Here is a 17,876-nt window from a genome sequence, read left to right as displayed (position 1 = left end):
ATGTTGTGCTTTGTTTTAATTCATGTAGGAAAGCTTTTTCTTTTCCTCTTGGTATTTTGTTCGCTGTTCATTCGTTTTCATTCTTACTTTGCACTTTCCGTAATCATTTAAAGTTTATCCGATTGTCTAAATTTGTACATGAATATAACTCAGGAACTATCTGATCAATTTCGATTATGTTATGATCTGTACATAATAAGTCCATCTTCCCAATCCATAAACTTGTGTATGGCTCAATTGCATGTGCTTGTTTTGAAATTATATATATATAGTATGAATATAAACGTAAAGTTTCGAATCTGCGAGAGATATGAATAATGTATATGTAAGTGATAATAATAATGTTTAGGTTGATACGTAAGTTTATCTACACTCCGTAAAAATGGCGGCAATGTCGTATTGCACTGCATAACTGTACATATGTATCTGAATGTGCGCTATCAATTGCGCTGACTAACGGTATAACTGCTCGACTTGTATTTTCTTTCTTAGGTAATTCAACATTCAGTTTGTTTCAGTGGTGTCATCGCTTTTATGATTGTTTTCATCTGAAATAATTTTGAATGCAGTTATCATGTGTTTATCATTTTGGATTGAGGATGCTGCATATGATTCGCTTAAGGTCTTACAGCATTCTAATTCAAAGTACACTTTCCGTAAACTTGCTCAGCAATGTCATGTCTTATTTGATAGTCATTCCTACCTGAATGTGTGCCGATTTCCCTGACTTCTATTGCTCGATCAGCATTTTCTTCATTATGTAATTGGCCCTTCAGTTCTTCGTCTTCGTTGTCATTGGTCGTAAGATTGTTTTCATCTGCAAAAAAGGTTTATGTACTTAAAAACATGGGGAATGATAAATAATACAAATATGATCTTTTTCGCGATGATGTAAGCATTCCTAACTTCAAGGATCCAGTCTAAATTATAATCATTTGCAGCGTGCATTTTCTTAACGATATTCGAAGAATTTAAAACAATAGTTTGAATGATTTGATTTGTTTAAAAATCAAGGTGTTTAATTCCGTCTGACACTGGAATCAAACGATAATTTCAATAGCGTATGACGGCCTATTACCGCCGCTCAATACCATTGACGTCATCAGTGAACAGGATCGGGCTAAACGGGTTGTGTTCATAGAAAAAACTATTTCAAAAATATAAGGGTCATAAGTCATAAATTTTAAGAAATATATATTAATATATAAAAACATGCATAAATGGAACTGTTGTTTTTATAAAAGAAACAACAAAACGCTATGTGAAAAGTTGACCATTTGTTCGACATGTTTTGATAATTTATTCTTATTTTTTTTCAGATTTGAATGATTTAAGGTTATGATCAACATCCCGTCAAAGTCGGAGGATAGTAAATACAGTTATTGACCGTTTTTTGTTATAGGAGTTGATGACTTATAGTTTCCGGTAAAACATGTATTCGTTCCGGCTGACAGGAGTAAATAAGGTAAATGGATAATATAAAGTTAAGAATATGGCAAACGCGAGTTTTTTCAGCAAAGCATTTTAATTCTTAATAATTTTATTTTAATTCCTGTTTTGAAATATGACTACGACTGTGGTTACCCTGGTGTCATTGACCTTCGATAAGTTGATCTAAAGCTCAATATGGGTCTAGGGGTGTACAGGTCATGACCAACCTTCCCTACAAGAATCAGAGCGAAAGGTCCAATCATTCTCCTTACATTGATGGAACATAATGTGTGTATTCAAGGTCACTCTGACCACGACAAAATCAAAAGGGATTATCTGCAGGACTGACCTCCCTACCAAATATTAGGACCATAAGACCTTAAGTAATCTAGTTATTTTTCGGTAAAAACAGTTTGTGTCCAATTTCAACTCGACCAACACTTTAACATGAATCCCTCAACACCGATAGCAACCATATGCTGGTAATTACCACCATACCTAATCATGTGTCTGGAGCTTAGGCCAAAGCATATTTTAGTTAGCAATCTGACACATGATTGTCTACAAGTTCACCGCGACCGTAACCTGAAAAATCGGCTGGTCATGACCAACCTCCCCGAAGCTCACATATCTAAGACATAAGGGATTTCTATGAATGAATAGGACAAGGTTTTCTCTACTCACCTACCGACGGACCAACATGTTCAAAACAATAAAACTAGTGTGATCTAGTGGTATAAAGGTCCGCCTCAAACTAAAGTGGTTGTAGGTTCGATTCCTACTAAGAGATATTCTCATTGCTTCTCGAAATGATCACTTTAACTGGATTTTACCTGAGTATTCAAATGTTGATTACTAAGAAGGAAAAACACATGTCTCACCAGGTTATCAACATTCATAATTATATTGCTAGCATTACTACGATGTGTTAGCTAACGAATAAGTTTGTTTGTCTACTCATAAACTCAATATTTTCATTACAGATAGACAGGCAAACCTTGGCCACAAGCAAAATCGTGTTCTTGGACCGAATTTTCTTCTCTTCTAGAAACATATTTTATATGTGTGTGACTGTCGCCAGTACATTCTTCACTGGCCTGTGCAGATGCTATATCTAAAACTAATTAAAGAGAACTCTTTGTTTTACTAAAGAATGGGCAGATGTCCATGCATTACTTATAATATTTTGTTTGTAAATTGCTTTCTGGAATATTCAACATTTTCATTATAATGATAAACCAAATACCAAATAGTTCCCATTACACTGAAAACCGCCTACTCGGTGCTAGGGAATGATGAGTTCCCAGTACACTGAAAACCGCCTACTCGGTGATATGGAATGATGAGTATACCGTTAACTAATGGCGTTTTTGTTGTTTATAACTGGTTTCGGTTTTATTTCGGTTTCACGAACTGTGCATTTGTTGTTACAGTTTCAAATAAAACCACAACCAGTTTTATCGTTTTTTTTTAACGAAAACCAAAACCGACTTTCAAAACAATTGAAACCCCTACCGGAGGCGGTTTCATCGGTTCGTTCCATCCGAAAACTAGTTTACTTTGAAACCAACATGGCGGAAAGTGATCAACCAGGATTTTTGAAACTCAATCCTTTTGATAACAATGCCTTACAATTGGCAAATGAGATAAATGATAAAGGCTATATTTATAATTGGAAATGATGGCTACATGCAGTAGCTCCGCCATGTTGTTTAAACTGTACACAAAACCATGCATTTGATACTTCAAGCCAAACTATCAAAACCGAGTTCGAAACTGCTGAAACCATAGACACCAAAACTGAAACTGGTTTGGTATGAACAATAACGCCCTAAATACGCAAATTCAGGACTAGGGAATGATGAGTATACCGTTAACCAAATACCGCAAACTGGGTTACATGATATAATGAGTTTCCCGTACACTTAAAACCGCAAACTCGGTTCTAGGTAATGATAAGTTTCCGTTAACTAAAAACCGCAAACTCGGTACCAGGTGATGATGAGTTTACCATTAACCAAATACCGCAAACACATGGTACTAGGGAATGAGAAGTAAAGCGTAAATCAAATGCCGCAAACTCGGTACTAGGGAATGAGAAGTTTAGCGTTCACCAAATACCGCAAACTCTTTACAAGGGAATGATGCGTTTACCGCACACCAAATACCGCAAACTCGGTACTAGGGGATGATGAGTTACCATTACCCAAATAACGCAAACTTGGTTCTAGGGGATGATGAGTTCACCGTTAACCAAATACCGCAAACTCTGAAATGGGGGATGATATTTCAGCGTTAACCAAATACCGCTAACTTGGTAACAGGGAATGATGAGTTTACCGTTAACCAAATACGGCAAACTCGGTACTGTACTAGGGGATGATGAGTTCACCGTTAACCAAATACCGCAAACTCTGAAATGGGGGATGATAATTTCAGCGTTATCCAAATACCGCTAACTCGGCACTAAAGAATAGTAAGTTTACCGTTTAACAAGTACCGCAAACTAGGTTATAGGGGATGATGTGTTTACCGTAAACCAAATACCGCAAACTCGGTTACAGGGAATGATGAGTTTACCGTTAACTAAATACCGCAAACTCAGTTTTAGGGAATAATGAGTTTACCGTTCATCAAATACCGCAAATTAGGAACTAGGGCATGTTGAGTTCACGTTAACCAAATACCGCAAACTAGGTAATAGGGGATGATGTGTTTACCGTAAATCATATACCGCAAATTTGTTTACAGGGAATGATGAGTTTACCGTTAACCAAATACCTCAAACTCGGTACTCTGGGATGATAAGTATATCGTTAAACAAATACCGCAAACTCGGTACTAGGGAATGATAAGTGTATCGTTAACCAAAAACCGCAAACTCGGTAATAAGGAATGAGAAGTTTAGCGTTAACGAAATATGGCAGTCTGGGTACTAAGGCATGAGAAGTTTAGCGTTAACCAAATACCACAACCTCGGTACTAGAGAATGAGAAGTTTAGCGTTAACCAAATACCACAAACTCGGTACTAGGGAATGATAAGTTTAGCGTTAATCAAATACCGCAAACTCGGTACTAGGGAATGAGAAGTTTAGCGTTAACCAAATACCACAAACATGGTAGTAAAGAATGAGAAGTTTAGCGAGCTTTATCTTGACATTTACAGTACATCGTTCACACCCCCCTTTGTCTGAGTGTTCAAATTATGATTACTTAGAAGGGACATGTCTCACCAGGTTAGCACCTATGATATTTCCAGTATTTGTACTACACAAACATTGCGTTAGCTACTTTTATATAATTTGTTTACTTATGAACTGATTAACTCGTTAACTAAGCATATACTACATATAAGCAGACAAACCTTGGCCGCAAGCACCGTCGTCACCGTGGATTGTACTTTCTCTTCTATAAATAGTTTTCATTTGTGTATGACTGTCATTATAACATTCATCACTGGCCACTGTAGATGTTATAGCTGAAACAGATATAAAATTATTATTTGCTTCAGAAAGTACTGGGCAGAAATCAAGTGTGCATGGCCTTTTTAATTAAATGTTTGTTTGTGTTTGCTTTCTTGGGCATATCTCAATATATCTATTGCAGCGGTAGATAACTTCAAGTTTTTTACGATTTGTACCATGGAATAAACTTTCACAGAGTGGACTAAATGACAACGATGGTAGAGATTTACACAAACATGTGACCAGTGTTTCAACTAAGCAGACATGATGGTCAACAATATTAATATTTATTAAACAACTGATGGAATACCCCACCCCCTCCCTCCCTCTGCTTGAAACCATGTTCTCTGGGAGCTCATGCTCTTGTTTGGAATTATCAGCAGTCCTTAACTGTAAATTATTCGCATCATCGCATATATTACCGACAAAGGAATCTGCGGTCGTGATATATGAGAGGAGTTTTAATGTCCGTCTGAAAACAATACATGTTATGCTACAACTAATATATACACACTTCTGAAATATTTTAAGAACCACATTTCATTGAGTCCAAACAAGATTACAATCAAATATTCATTAAAGGGGACTAGCAAGCCAAACATTTGTCATTATATATAACATGAAGCATGTGTAGATTGGTTGTGTGAATTGTTTGACGTTCCGATGTGCTTCCCTCGGCTAGTGTCCGATCGGCCTGAGCTCCTTAACCGGGTCTTCGTAACAAAATACAGATAATGTCCCAGTTGATCCGTTACATCAATATAAAGCCTGACAGCGGGTCGAATTATAACAACATTTGCTTCCTTATTAATGAAGTACGCGATTGCAGGTTCATTACAAACACTCGGTTCACCGATATCAAATAAGTTAGACCTCATATAGGTTTTTTTTTCAATAGTGGTTCTCAATAACTTTTCTTTAATTGAACTTAAAAGACGAAACCAAATATAGTGCATACTCATTTCTTCAGTCTCGATTGTAACAAACGTTGATAGCTTGTACAATCACTTTCCTGGGAAGAAACCATTACTAATAAACAATTTGAGGAAGAAAGATTTGCTTCTGGAAATTAAATCCACAAGTAATTGGGTGAATGACATACGTAAATATAATGTTCATTTGCTGTAATTGATCGCGTTTTACAGTTTTATCCTGTGGTATGTTTAAAAAGCAAACCGATTGTATTACATAACAGGAGACAAACCTTTGCCGCAAGCACCATCCTGTTCCTGGATTGCATCTTCTTCTTCTCTTCTAGAAATATATTTCACTTGTGTATTACTGTCGCCAGTGGTTGCATCGATGGTCCCTTTAGATGATATATCTGAAACAAATTTAAGATAATCATTTGTTTCAATACAATCTGGGCAAATATCAAATGTGCATCGCCCTTTTGAAATATATTGTTTGTTACTGTTTGCTTTCTGAGACATATTTCAACACATTTATTTCAAGGGTAGAATACGTAAACAGTGTATTTAACCGTCTCCGCACGGGCGATGTGTTTATTTAATTACAGTTTAACTTTGACATATTTATAACATTATAACGGTCATGTTCGATTTATGAAAATAATATTTTGAATATATATTATTCATTTCGGGGCCTTGTAATCGTTGCTAGTGTTTGCTGCCTGCTTATCAACAAACACAATAAAACAATAAATTACAGGGACAAACCAAACGAGATCTTCTTTCTGCCTCCTGCAGCGGTTTTTTCGTCTATGTGCACATATTTGCGCCTTCAGTTAATTTGACATCGCGAATGTGTATATCCCATGGACAATTGTCGTTTTGGTGTATATTTTATTCATCTAAACGGTATTTTGTTATATTTAACGTAATAAGCCATGGAATGTATTTGCTCACATGGGGTTTAAGTGGCAGCGATGGTAGAACTCGTCACAAAAAATGTCAAGTGTTTAAAGTATACACACACGTTTCTCAACAAGGCTAATGTCTAGTTAATAACTTGTAGAATATCCTAGACGCTTGCAACAATGCTCTGCCAGAACTCATTCTCTTGTATTGAATTATCAACAGTCATTTCGTGCTTATTACTTGCATCATTTTGTATACTACAAACAAAGGTATCTGCGGTTGTGAAAAAGATTTATGGTCCGTCTCAAAACAATAAATGATATGCTAAACTATAAAGAAACGTTCCAATATAAAAAGAACCACATTTATTGTACAACAATATTACAAGGGTAATTATTCATTTAATTCACGTACAGCCGACACATTTGTCAATAAATATATTCACAAGTCATTGGGTGAAAGTAGGAGGATAAATATAATATTCTTTTACCGTATTTGATCGCCTTTTATAGTTTTATCCAGTTTTGGCAGGTTTGAAATACAAATCGATTGTATATATTTCATTTATACAATGAGAAATTAAGGGACCAGCTACGAAGTCAGCCACGCGAATTTAGAAGACTGCGCACAATGTTTGAGGATAATCAATTGCTAAATACTTAACCTTTGTGCATAACACAAACCAGTCTAACATCCGATTGTTAAACGTCGTTAAATGATAAAACATCTTACTTGGATTTTCTTCTCTATAAGACATATTTTTAACTTGTGTGTGTTGGTTATCGTTTAATACATAAGCAGCAGATATGTGCGATTTTACTTGTTATTGTTATTAACAAAATATCACTCAAATATGCATTTTGTCTAATTGTTTAAATGTCTATTACTTGAGAATGAGTTGGCTCATTAATTGATCTACTCATATCCTGGACGTATGTTCCATATAAACATACAAACCTTGGCCGCAAGCACCATCCTGTTCCTGGAAGGCACCTTCTTCTGTTCTAGAAATATATATCGCTGTTGTATGACTGCCGCCAGTTCTTTCTTCACTGGCCCCTGAAGATTAAAATATAGTTTTATAGAAAACGTGGTTGATGTGAAAGCTTTGTTTAAAATTCTATGTTTGTAAGAGTTTGCTTACAGGATTGTTCAACATTTTCATTTCAAATGTAAATGGAGTTGCAATTTCCATTACCGTCGTCGCATAGGCGATTCGATTTTTAATTTAAATTAAGTTTGCCATATTATTTAATGATCATGTCCCTTGTTTGTCATCAAATCGATACTTTCTAATGTATGTTTACCCTATTCAGGGCCGTGGAATTAGTTTGCCGTCTACTCAGCAACATACACGAACATACAACTAAAATTTCAGGAACAAACCAAGCAAGATCTGCCAAATGCCTCCTGCTTTGCATATTTCCATTTAAATGCGCAAATTTACCGCTTCAGTTGATGTATTATCGTTGATATAAACGCAATGGTACGTTTGCCGCTATGGTAAATTTCCATTCGGTAATATGACTATTTATAAAAGTGGATACTTATCAAAAAAATATTGATCAATTGAGTAGAAAAATATATTTCTCACATAAGCTCATGGTAAAAATGAAACATATAAAATAGGATTAATCTGCTGGGCATGACTAAAATCCCCACAAAGCCAACGGACATAAAACATCAGACCTCTCGAATCAATATGACTAGTTTTGCTCTATTGACCAACCGGACTGGCGTGTTCAAAACAATTAAACAACCGGGAGTGCGCATGCGTGGTTATGGCGGTTCAGTTTTTTTCTCGCTCTGCGAAAATATAGAAAAAAGTTGGATTTACAATAATCTGGATTATTATCTTTATCGAAAATCAACTCAAAGTGCAATTGGATTACCTGAGTGGGCTTCACGTTATGTGAACTGTGTGTAGATAGCGGATTTATAGTTTTCTCTTCGCCAAAGCCGCGCCCAGGTAGGCGGCCAAAATGGCGGATTTACTTACAAGACCATTGTCCGTCAAATTTTCGACAAATAATCTAAGAGGAATCAGTCGTAACGACGTGTTGGCAGGTTTAGAAAAAATTTAAACAGACACGAAATAAAATCAATCCAAATAAAGCAAAAAGAGTGCATTATTACACTGACTTCTACTGAAGTAAAAAACAAGTTAATTTTGGGGACGACTAACATTAAAAATAGGTTAATATCTATACATGATGTTGAAAACCTGATTACCAGCGTAACGGTGAAAGATTCACCGTACGAAATGCCGGATTCGATGATCACCGCTCACATGTCCAAATATGGAGATATTGTGTCGGGTAGTGTTGCCCGAGGAAAGATCAAATGGACAAACATCGACAACGGTAGCAGGTACTTAAATATCATTAACTGTGTCCCTGTGTTACCGTTAAAGGACTACATAGGTCAGTTCACCATCCGAATATTCGCGGATAACAACAGAACCCCGTGTCGCCACTGCGGAGACACATCTCACCCGTATTTTCGGTGTAACAACATTCCAGAAAAACCGGACACACAAAATATTAGTTGCTGGAATTGCCATGGAAACCATCAGCGACGTGAATGTCCTCGAGATGTACTCTGTCGTTTCTGTGGCGAGGAAGGTCATGTCCAGATGAAGTGCCCAAGGGAACTATATGGGAACTATATGGAAGACATTATTGAGGGTCGAGACTCTTTAATTTCGGAGAATTCAGACTCTTCATCGGAGGATGGTTCTTACACATCAAAGAAGCCAAACTCCAACGCCGGCGGGGATGGTAACCCCCTACCAGATTGTGGATCTACGGACAACACCGGCCCCACAACACCCACAGCTGCAGACAACCTCTTCACGAAAACACCGGAAGTGTTCGCGTCAGCGGGTCACACAGGCTCCATCAACCGCGCAATCGGGGATGGGAACGCCCCTCCACATGCAACCAGAACATATTACCAGAAAACAGTCTACCAGAAAACAGTCAGAGGGCGGAGCCTGGCGAAACTGGAAGTCAGTGCTCTTACACAGATCTCCTGACTCTACCAAAACTAGTGATTGGTGACTCAAACACGTGCCAACTTCACATAAAAGACGGCAATGTTTTGAACTTGAAAATCGGTATCGAAACTAGATGAGATCTAAGGTATATTGAACAGTAGTCAAGCACCAAGCAATATGTACTCAGTGGCTGTTCACTTAGGTACCAATGACCTGAAACATGATAAACGAGATACAGTTGTTAAAAATGCCATTGATGCACTCGTGTCTGTTAAAGGCAGGTGGCCTAAGGCTAGTGTAGGGTTTTCTAGCATCATACCGAGACTTGGAAAAAGTTCTCCGATCAAAATTTTCAATGAAAACGCAAAATTTGCAAACAATGCGGTATTCTTGCATTCATGTAAATAATGTCGGCGCTGAGCGTCTTTACGACAACTTAGCCGCTTTTCTGGTAGATGATATGTCGGACGAGCTTGATCTCGCCACCCCCAGACCAAAGAGGCTAAGAAGTCAAGACTCTCATCCGTCCCCGTCTAATGATAGTCTCACCAAGCAAGGCAAATTAGATAGTATATATTAACTTTGATATAACCTTATATTACTAAATGGCTTATCGCATAGGCTCATTGAATGTTAACGGAATACGGAATAAAATCAAGCGTGAGAAAATATTTCACTATCTCAAGCAGAAGTCTTATGATATTGTAAATTTGCAAGAAACGCACTGTGGGAATGAATCCGAAGCTAAATCATGGGAGGGAAATATTATTTGGAATAATGGCACTAGCCAATCAAGAGGTGTCGCAATATTAATTAAAAAAAATATTGACCTACATTGACAACGTTATTAAAACTTTTAAACGTGGGAAATCCCCCGGGGAGGATGGAATCACTGCCGAATGGTACCAATTTTTCTGGGATATTATAAGAGAAGATTTCCTGATGGTAGTTAATGAAATATGTGATAATAAAAAACTTACTGACTCTCAATATAAAGGTATTATATCATTAATTTATAAAAACGGCGATAGAGACTTGCTTAAAATTGGCGGCCGATAACATTGCTTAACGTTGACTATAAAATAATTTCAAAATGTCTTTCAGAGCGCCTTAAGCCGATGTTTCCAAAACTTATTCACACCGATCAGAAAGGTTATGTAAAAGGCATGTATATTAGTGAGGCGAACAGATTTAAACAAGATGTAATAAAATACGTCGATGAATCTAATGAAGAAGGCATTATAATCTTTCTCGATCAAACCAAAGCCTTCGACCGGGTTGAGTGGTTATGGGTGGAAAAATGCCTGGAAAAATTCAATTTTGGCGAAAATTTTAGGTCATACATCAGAATGATGCTATACGGCTCCAAAGCTGCAATTAAAACCAACGGTTTCATTTCCGAGTTTTTCAGTCTGTCTCGTTCTATTAAGCAGGGGTGCCCGATCGTCCCCCCCCCTGATCTATATCCTCCAAGCGGAAGCCATGGCAACTGCGATCCGCCAGGATAACAATATTGAAGGTATAAAACTTCCCTCCCGCAATACTGATAACAGAGAAGCGCGAATCAGCCAATTTGTAGATGATACTCAACTTTTTTGCAGAAATGAAAAATCTCTTCCGCAAATATTTCACAATTTATCGGACTATGAAAAGGCATCCGGATCTAAACTAAATAAATCGAAAACAACCGGTCTGCTTATAGGTAGATTAAAAAAAAACTCACCGAAGTTTAAGGACATATCGTGGACAAAAAACAACGTTAAATCCCATGGAATTCACCATGGATATAACATTAACCACGATCTTATTTATGATTCTTTCATCGCTAAAATAAAATATTGTATTAACATTTGGAAATCACGCAACTTAACGCTGCAAGGGAAAGTATTGATAGTAAAAACGTTTGTTATATCTCAGCTTCTTTATGAAATCGAAATAAACGGTATACCGGACAAGTACTCGCAAATGATCGATACAATTATTTCGGATTTTATATGGCAAAAGAAACAACCGTTAATAAACAAAACTACTTGTCAACTACAACGCGATCAAGGCGGCTTGAACATGCCAAGTATAACCGTAATTTGCAAGGCATTAAATGTTAAATCTATTTACAGATTAATTCAATCTGAACCACAAAACTGGAACACAATAGGCAAATTTTATCTGCAATCAGAAGATGACAGATACGAAGAAAACTATTTTTTATGTAAATGCTCGTCATTAAAAACATGAGATTGTCACTCGGGAATAATCCCTTCTATATAAAGGCTATTAGTGACTGGTGTGGTTTTGTCCCCCTATTGACAAATAATGACTCAAACATGAATACACGGCTGTTCGGAAATCATGTAATAACCTTTCGCAATAATCCGTTATTTTTCTCATCCTTCACAAAGAGTAAATTAATAAATCTCGAATATGTCTGGAGTACTGAACAGGAACAATTTCTGGAAAAGCCGATAAAGCTAAACATACTACAAACATAAAAATAAAAATAGCTGACAACATCCAACTTCGCCGAAAAACAGGCAAAGATATAGACTACTACGATTTAAAATTAAAAGACATCCACCAACTGTTTAATAGCAAAACTTCAAAGTTAGGAAGTGAACGAAAATGGGATTATATTTTAAATACTTCCCTTCCGGGGACCCAAATTTGGAGTTGTCTATACAAATCAAAAGCGTCATTAAAAGCAAAACAGTTGCAATTCAAAATATTACACCAAACGATTTTCACGCAGCAAAAACTTAGCAAAATGAATTATTCAGACGGATTATGTAAAATCTGCAACAGTAAACAAGAAAATTTAACTCATCCTTTCTGGAAATGTTAGCACGCGCAAAACTTTTGGTAGGAAATAATTCCGATTGTCGAAAATATAGCCTTAAACACATAACAAATAGAAATAACAAACCAACTAACAACAGCCTTGCTTGGACTCTTTTTTTCCAACAAAATGCAAAATAATAAACACTATACTGTTAGAAACAAAGTGGCGTATGTGGAAAAGTAGAAACTGCATAAACTATGAACAGAAATACACAGATATTAAGCTGATGTTACTGGACATTAAAATATCTACTATATACCAATTAAAATGGTCTGACAATAACCGGTCAGTAGAATTAGTAAAAGTGTACTTTATTATTTGATGTCGCATTTTGGCTCTTTTTTTCAGAATGTATGACACTTCAGACACATTAAGGACTGTTGTCATGTGTAAACTTGTATAAGTGTTTACCAGCTTTACTATTAAGCTTTAGCTGTTACTTATTTATAATTTGTTGATAAACATCCGTTGCCTTATTTTACTCATTTTGCTTTCGAGAGTAAAATAATATCTTATTTCGGATAAGAAAAACAAAATCATACGAGTACAATGTACATTTTTATATTGATCTCAATCATTAAAAAGGCACTTTTGAAGTGCATTGTATCTGCTGCTATGCTTTTACCACTTTTGCTTTCGAGGGTAAAAACATTTCAAACTCAGATTTATTAAACATATGCAATATATAGTACTGCTATTTTAAATATCTAAACATTTTTGTTAAAACTGTAACTTGATAACTGCATGTACTTTGAATATTACTGTTTTTGAATGTTGTATGGGCCCATGGGGATGGCCCCGACCCCATGGTCCCTATTACGGGGCAAATAAAAGGGGTCCTCGAGACCTCAAAAAGAAAAAAAACAACAATTAAACAAGTGTGGTCCATTGATACAAATGTCATCCTCTCACGAAAGTGGTTGTAGGTTCATTCCCCACTATGCCAACCCAGAAAATGATGCGTCTTATATTGAAGTGGATACTTCTTTTACGTCACTCTAGCAAATCCAATAACTAAATTTAGTACCGTGTCTTACCATAGATGCAGCCATTTTAATTACAAACGTATACATCTTTTAAAAGGTTTTATTCTTTGATTTGTGTTGTTTAATTTAAATGATTATATTGCGACATTTCCTCCTTCAAAATTTTGATATGTACAACACAAATCAATCACCAGGACATATGTAATTTATTACGCGCATATATACGTTTAATGTAACGTAAAATACAGTGCCTACATTTAAACAGACAAACCTTGGTTGTTTAAATAATCGCTTTCTCGGAATAGCTCATTTTCGGTTATACCAGCACCTTCATCTTTTGTTTCTGCTTTATTGACATCATCGTTGTTACTTGTATCAATGACGCCTGTAGATAAAATCAATCTAATCATGTATGTGTGTTATGGCGCTCGTCACATTTTTAATTTTTGCACAGTTATTTTAGTCTAATTTAGTCATTTACGTTATTTACGTGTTAGTTCACAGTGACATTTTTGTTACGGTATTTATCCCTGATTCTTATCGCTTGCTATGTTGTTCTGCCGTCAAGGTATACGCAAATCAAAATATTTCGTTTGGGAAATGGGTATAACAATAGTTTATTATATAACACTCATTATTGTCTGCTCATTATTAAAAAAAACTCTACTGTATACAAGAATCAAACCTTGGCCCCAAGTATCATCGAGTTCTTGGAGTTGATCTTGTGATCTCTCAACAGTTGTTGATTCTGTGTTACTGTTATCCTCGCAACTACTACCATCGTCGATATGTGTAGATAATGTAGCTGGATGCATATAAAAGAAGTACAATGAAGACAAGATCGAACCTATTAAACGGGTCTTAACGGAATCTTGTCATGACTTTTATTTAAAGCATCATGGCAGCAAAACTATGTGTTCAATGTAGAAGGGAGTACAAATTCGGTCTAGTGATGGCGAGTATTCTAAGGTATTTTTCGTTATGCCCTTTAATTCTCGAATTATTCAAGTTATTACTCGTATTTTACTTAAGTATAAAAAAGAAATGGCCAAGAGTGTTGTCAAAGTGTCTTTCTTATATGAATGAGTATTGATATATGCTACAGTCAATTCACTGGCACATTTGTTGCGCCAGCATTAAAATAATGTTCCACCGTTTAGGAGGCTTGGACAACGGCGTTTATAAATACACTATCCTAGGAGAAAACGCTAGGTCACCCTTCTTTGAAACCTGCCTTCTTTGATGGCTATTTTTGTTGAACAAGCAACATTGTTGTTATCGTAGAAACATATTTTTTCCCAGTACATGCATCACCAAAAAATGATTCGCCTATTAAACTAGACAATTAAGTCATAAAATCAAACTGGGTAATAAGGTTATTGTTTAACATGTCAAATGGAGGAATAAATGCGCTCATAAATTGAACTTCAGAACATATCTATTTCATATAAGCAGACAAACCTTGGCCGCATTTTCTGTCGTTCGCCCGGTATCCGTCTTCTTCTTCGCTATCAACAGCATTCAGTGGAGGACACCGGGAAGTATTGAGGAGTATTTTTTCAATGGTGTCCGAAGGTGTAATAGCTAAAGAGTAAACATTCCTTTATTCACTCAAGGATCGATCGTGTGTTATACTGTTCTTATGTAGCATGCCACGCAAATTGATTTTCGTATTTATTCTATTCCGATCGTATGTAAGTTATCTGTATGTTCTTATGTAAGTACTTGTACTTGTTAATTTTTATTCGACGTGTGTTCATATTGTCACTAAACAACTTTATATATAGAGTTTTGGCTACTTAATTGTCACTGGATATTATTGTTAAATTACTTAGTATATATTGATAATACGCTTAAAACATTCCAATCGAATTAACAAACCATGGCTGCATCCCGCTGCAACCTCTGGAAAGGTCGCTTTGATTCCTACTTCTTCGGAACTGTCAACTCCGGTATCTGTAAATTGGGAATGAAAACATTTCGACAGGATTCAAACTAATTTAAGTAAACAAAGGGTAACACTATAAATGGGGCTGCTCTGAGCGTTGTGCTTTTAAATAATAGAAATGTGCCATAAGCAGTTACCATTTAACTGTACCGTCGCTCTTTTCTCAGACGTCATTCTACCATTTCTGATCGTGACTGACTGTTCTTCCAAACCTGAAATATAAAATTATATTTCAATGTATGAAATATGAACGAACTATACAACAGTGACAAGCCCAGTAGCGTGTAGAGATTGTAAATAAAGACGTTATTAAAGGCATACGGCTAACGCCCAACAAACAACTGAACGAAAGATACACAATGTACAAAACATTGCAAAACATGACATACTCATCGAAACTCTTTGAAGGACATGTACACAAAACACTGTTGAAGTCCAAGTTCACTCCAAAATACATTGAATTTTATGTTCACTACACGAACCGTTGAAGTATATGTATACATAGCTACAGGATAAAATACATTTAAACGGGAACAAATATAAGATCAAATATATCTTATATCGTGTCAGACTTGCTTAAAACTTTTCCCGTAAATTCATTTAACCATATTAATATCCTAAATAAACCGTAAACAATCATTTCTTAACAAGATTGCTTTAAGAAACGATACGTTTTTAAAGGTTTAACATCCATGTGTTGAAATTCCATTTGTTAAGGAAGAAGATTCCTTTCGCTTGTATAAACAAAGACGTCAAAGAATGAGTCTCATTTCACTGAGGATTTTCCAGGCAGTAAATATCATTAAAACTTGACAATGTTATTACTCATAGATTAATACATGGTTGAATGGATTTTAGTTGATACTTGCCCAAGTGGGAAGAACAATGGAAGAACAATGCCCGAGGGCATTGAATCTTCGTTCAAGTTGAAGCTATATTTACATTTATATACACATGAGTCCTAACGCGCCTGAAAATTAGAGCACTGTGAAGTTCCCGTGTCGGCAAACCCTGTTCGACTTTAATAAGTCTCGACCTCAGCTTGTGTTCAAACAGCAATAATAAAACATATTATGTGGATAAGTAAAACGCCCTATCCAGCCTGCCTTGAAAAAGTCTTGGTACATAGTTGTCCTTATGTAAACAACAGCAAAGTATTACATTCTGCACTAATGCTCCTCTGGTAATAAGTTTTTAAATGTCATTGTTTGTTACAGTCAGACTTTGTTTGATAAGCATGTTGAAATGCTCTGTCGAAAATTGAAAACAAAATCTAGTACAATCATTACGCTAACTTTTAAACAAGAACATGTAGTAATAACCTTAAATAAAAGAAAATCAATACTTGAAAAGTCAAAGCACCCGACGCCAACTACACTTCTTTATTAAGAAAAAGGGACAGAACACGATATTAATTTGCACGGAAAAAATATACCAGAAATGCATGTCCGAAGCGAGATAACTGTTTGTTCATACGTCTGAAACATGTGTCATGACCATCTCTGCAGTGTATAAAGAAATCAGTAGTAATATTTATAGGCATTTTAATATACTGCGTGTAGTGTTTATTTTAATAATAACAATGCTCTAGAATTTCCCTTTTAAAGTAATGAATGGAGCTATAATTAGCATATTAGCTGGACTATCAGAAGCCACTATTGATTCCCACCTTAGAAAACAAGTAAAAGGTCTCGGTTCAGGTATTTCCACGGTTATCCAGCGACAAGTTAAGTTAAGCCAATCTCCGACCGCAACGCAAGCTTGTTCATACTCTATCGTGAAAGACTATGACAAAAACAGTAACCATTTATATGATCATACGACCAGTGGCCCCACACAAGAGATTACACCGATAGTGACTAACGTCGACCGTAACGACTTCATCAGTATAGCGGGAAATACATATGGTGAAGTGAAACAATCACTGTTTTCTTCAAGTACCGACGCTATCGAAGACTGGATGTAAGAACCGCGGCACACCTCACCTTGCGACCACCTCAACAAGCATCCACTGCTTGCTCAAGAAGATGTCGCTAGCAAATACCACATCTGCAACAGGACAGCAGCATGAAAAACTGTGCATCGGCCCGTTGAGTAACAGGCACTCTACTTGTTCATATCTGCCAAACGACGAAGGAATGTTGCCGTTTTCATTGGCCACCGAAAAAGACATGTTCGATTTCTGCATGGAACAGGAGATGAACAATTTCAATCAACATATTTAAAAGTGTTAATTTATTGTTTGCTATAATATTGTTGTTACAAGAGTTTTAATTGTATGTTAAATATCAACTATGAAGTTGTAGTTTCTCGCATAATTATGACATCATATGACAAAATGTTTCCAGTTACGGTCGGATGGGTTTTTTTACAGAAAGGGTGATATTTAATG

At 36.2% G+C, this 17,876-nt stretch overlaps 1 protein-coding gene across 2 annotated transcripts in view; it reads right to left on the bottom strand.

The window, feature by feature from the left end:
• LOC128222543 (uncharacterized) overlaps window positions 1–15,690 on the bottom strand; it is a 77,959-nt gene extending 62,269 nt beyond the window's left edge. The window contains exons 1-9 of one of the 2 annotated variants that reach the window (XM_052931593.1): window positions 15,622–15,690; window positions 15,418–15,492; window positions 14,998–15,120; window positions 14,222–14,341; window positions 13,808–13,921; window positions 7,674–7,775; window positions 6,101–6,220; window positions 4,797–4,910; window positions 704–817 (exon numbers count right to left, since the gene is read on the bottom strand). In XM_052931593.1, the coding sequence (XP_052787553.1) occupies window positions 704–817; window positions 4,797–4,910; window positions 6,101–6,220; window positions 7,674–7,775; window positions 13,808–13,921; window positions 14,222–14,341; window positions 14,998–15,120; window positions 15,418–15,492; window positions 15,622–15,658 (919 nt within the window). In that variant the 5' untranslated portion in view covers window positions 15,659–15,690. The remainder of the gene's footprint in view (window positions 1–703; window positions 818–4,796; window positions 4,911–6,100; window positions 6,221–7,673; window positions 7,776–13,807; window positions 13,922–14,221; window positions 14,342–14,997; window positions 15,121–15,417; window positions 15,493–15,621) is intronic. The other variant, XM_052931594.1, reaches the window with a different exon arrangement.
• Window positions 15,691–17,876: the final 2,186 nt, after the last annotated feature.

This window comes from Mya arenaria, chromosome 16, assembly GCF_026914265.1.
Source record: "Mya arenaria isolate MELC-2E11 chromosome 16, ASM2691426v1".
NCBI classification, from domain to species: domain Eukaryota; kingdom Metazoa; phylum Mollusca; class Bivalvia; order Myida; family Myidae; genus Mya; species Mya arenaria.
The sequence above is the reverse complement of the archived record's forward strand: the minus strand, read 5'-3'. Positions and strand labels throughout refer to the sequence as shown.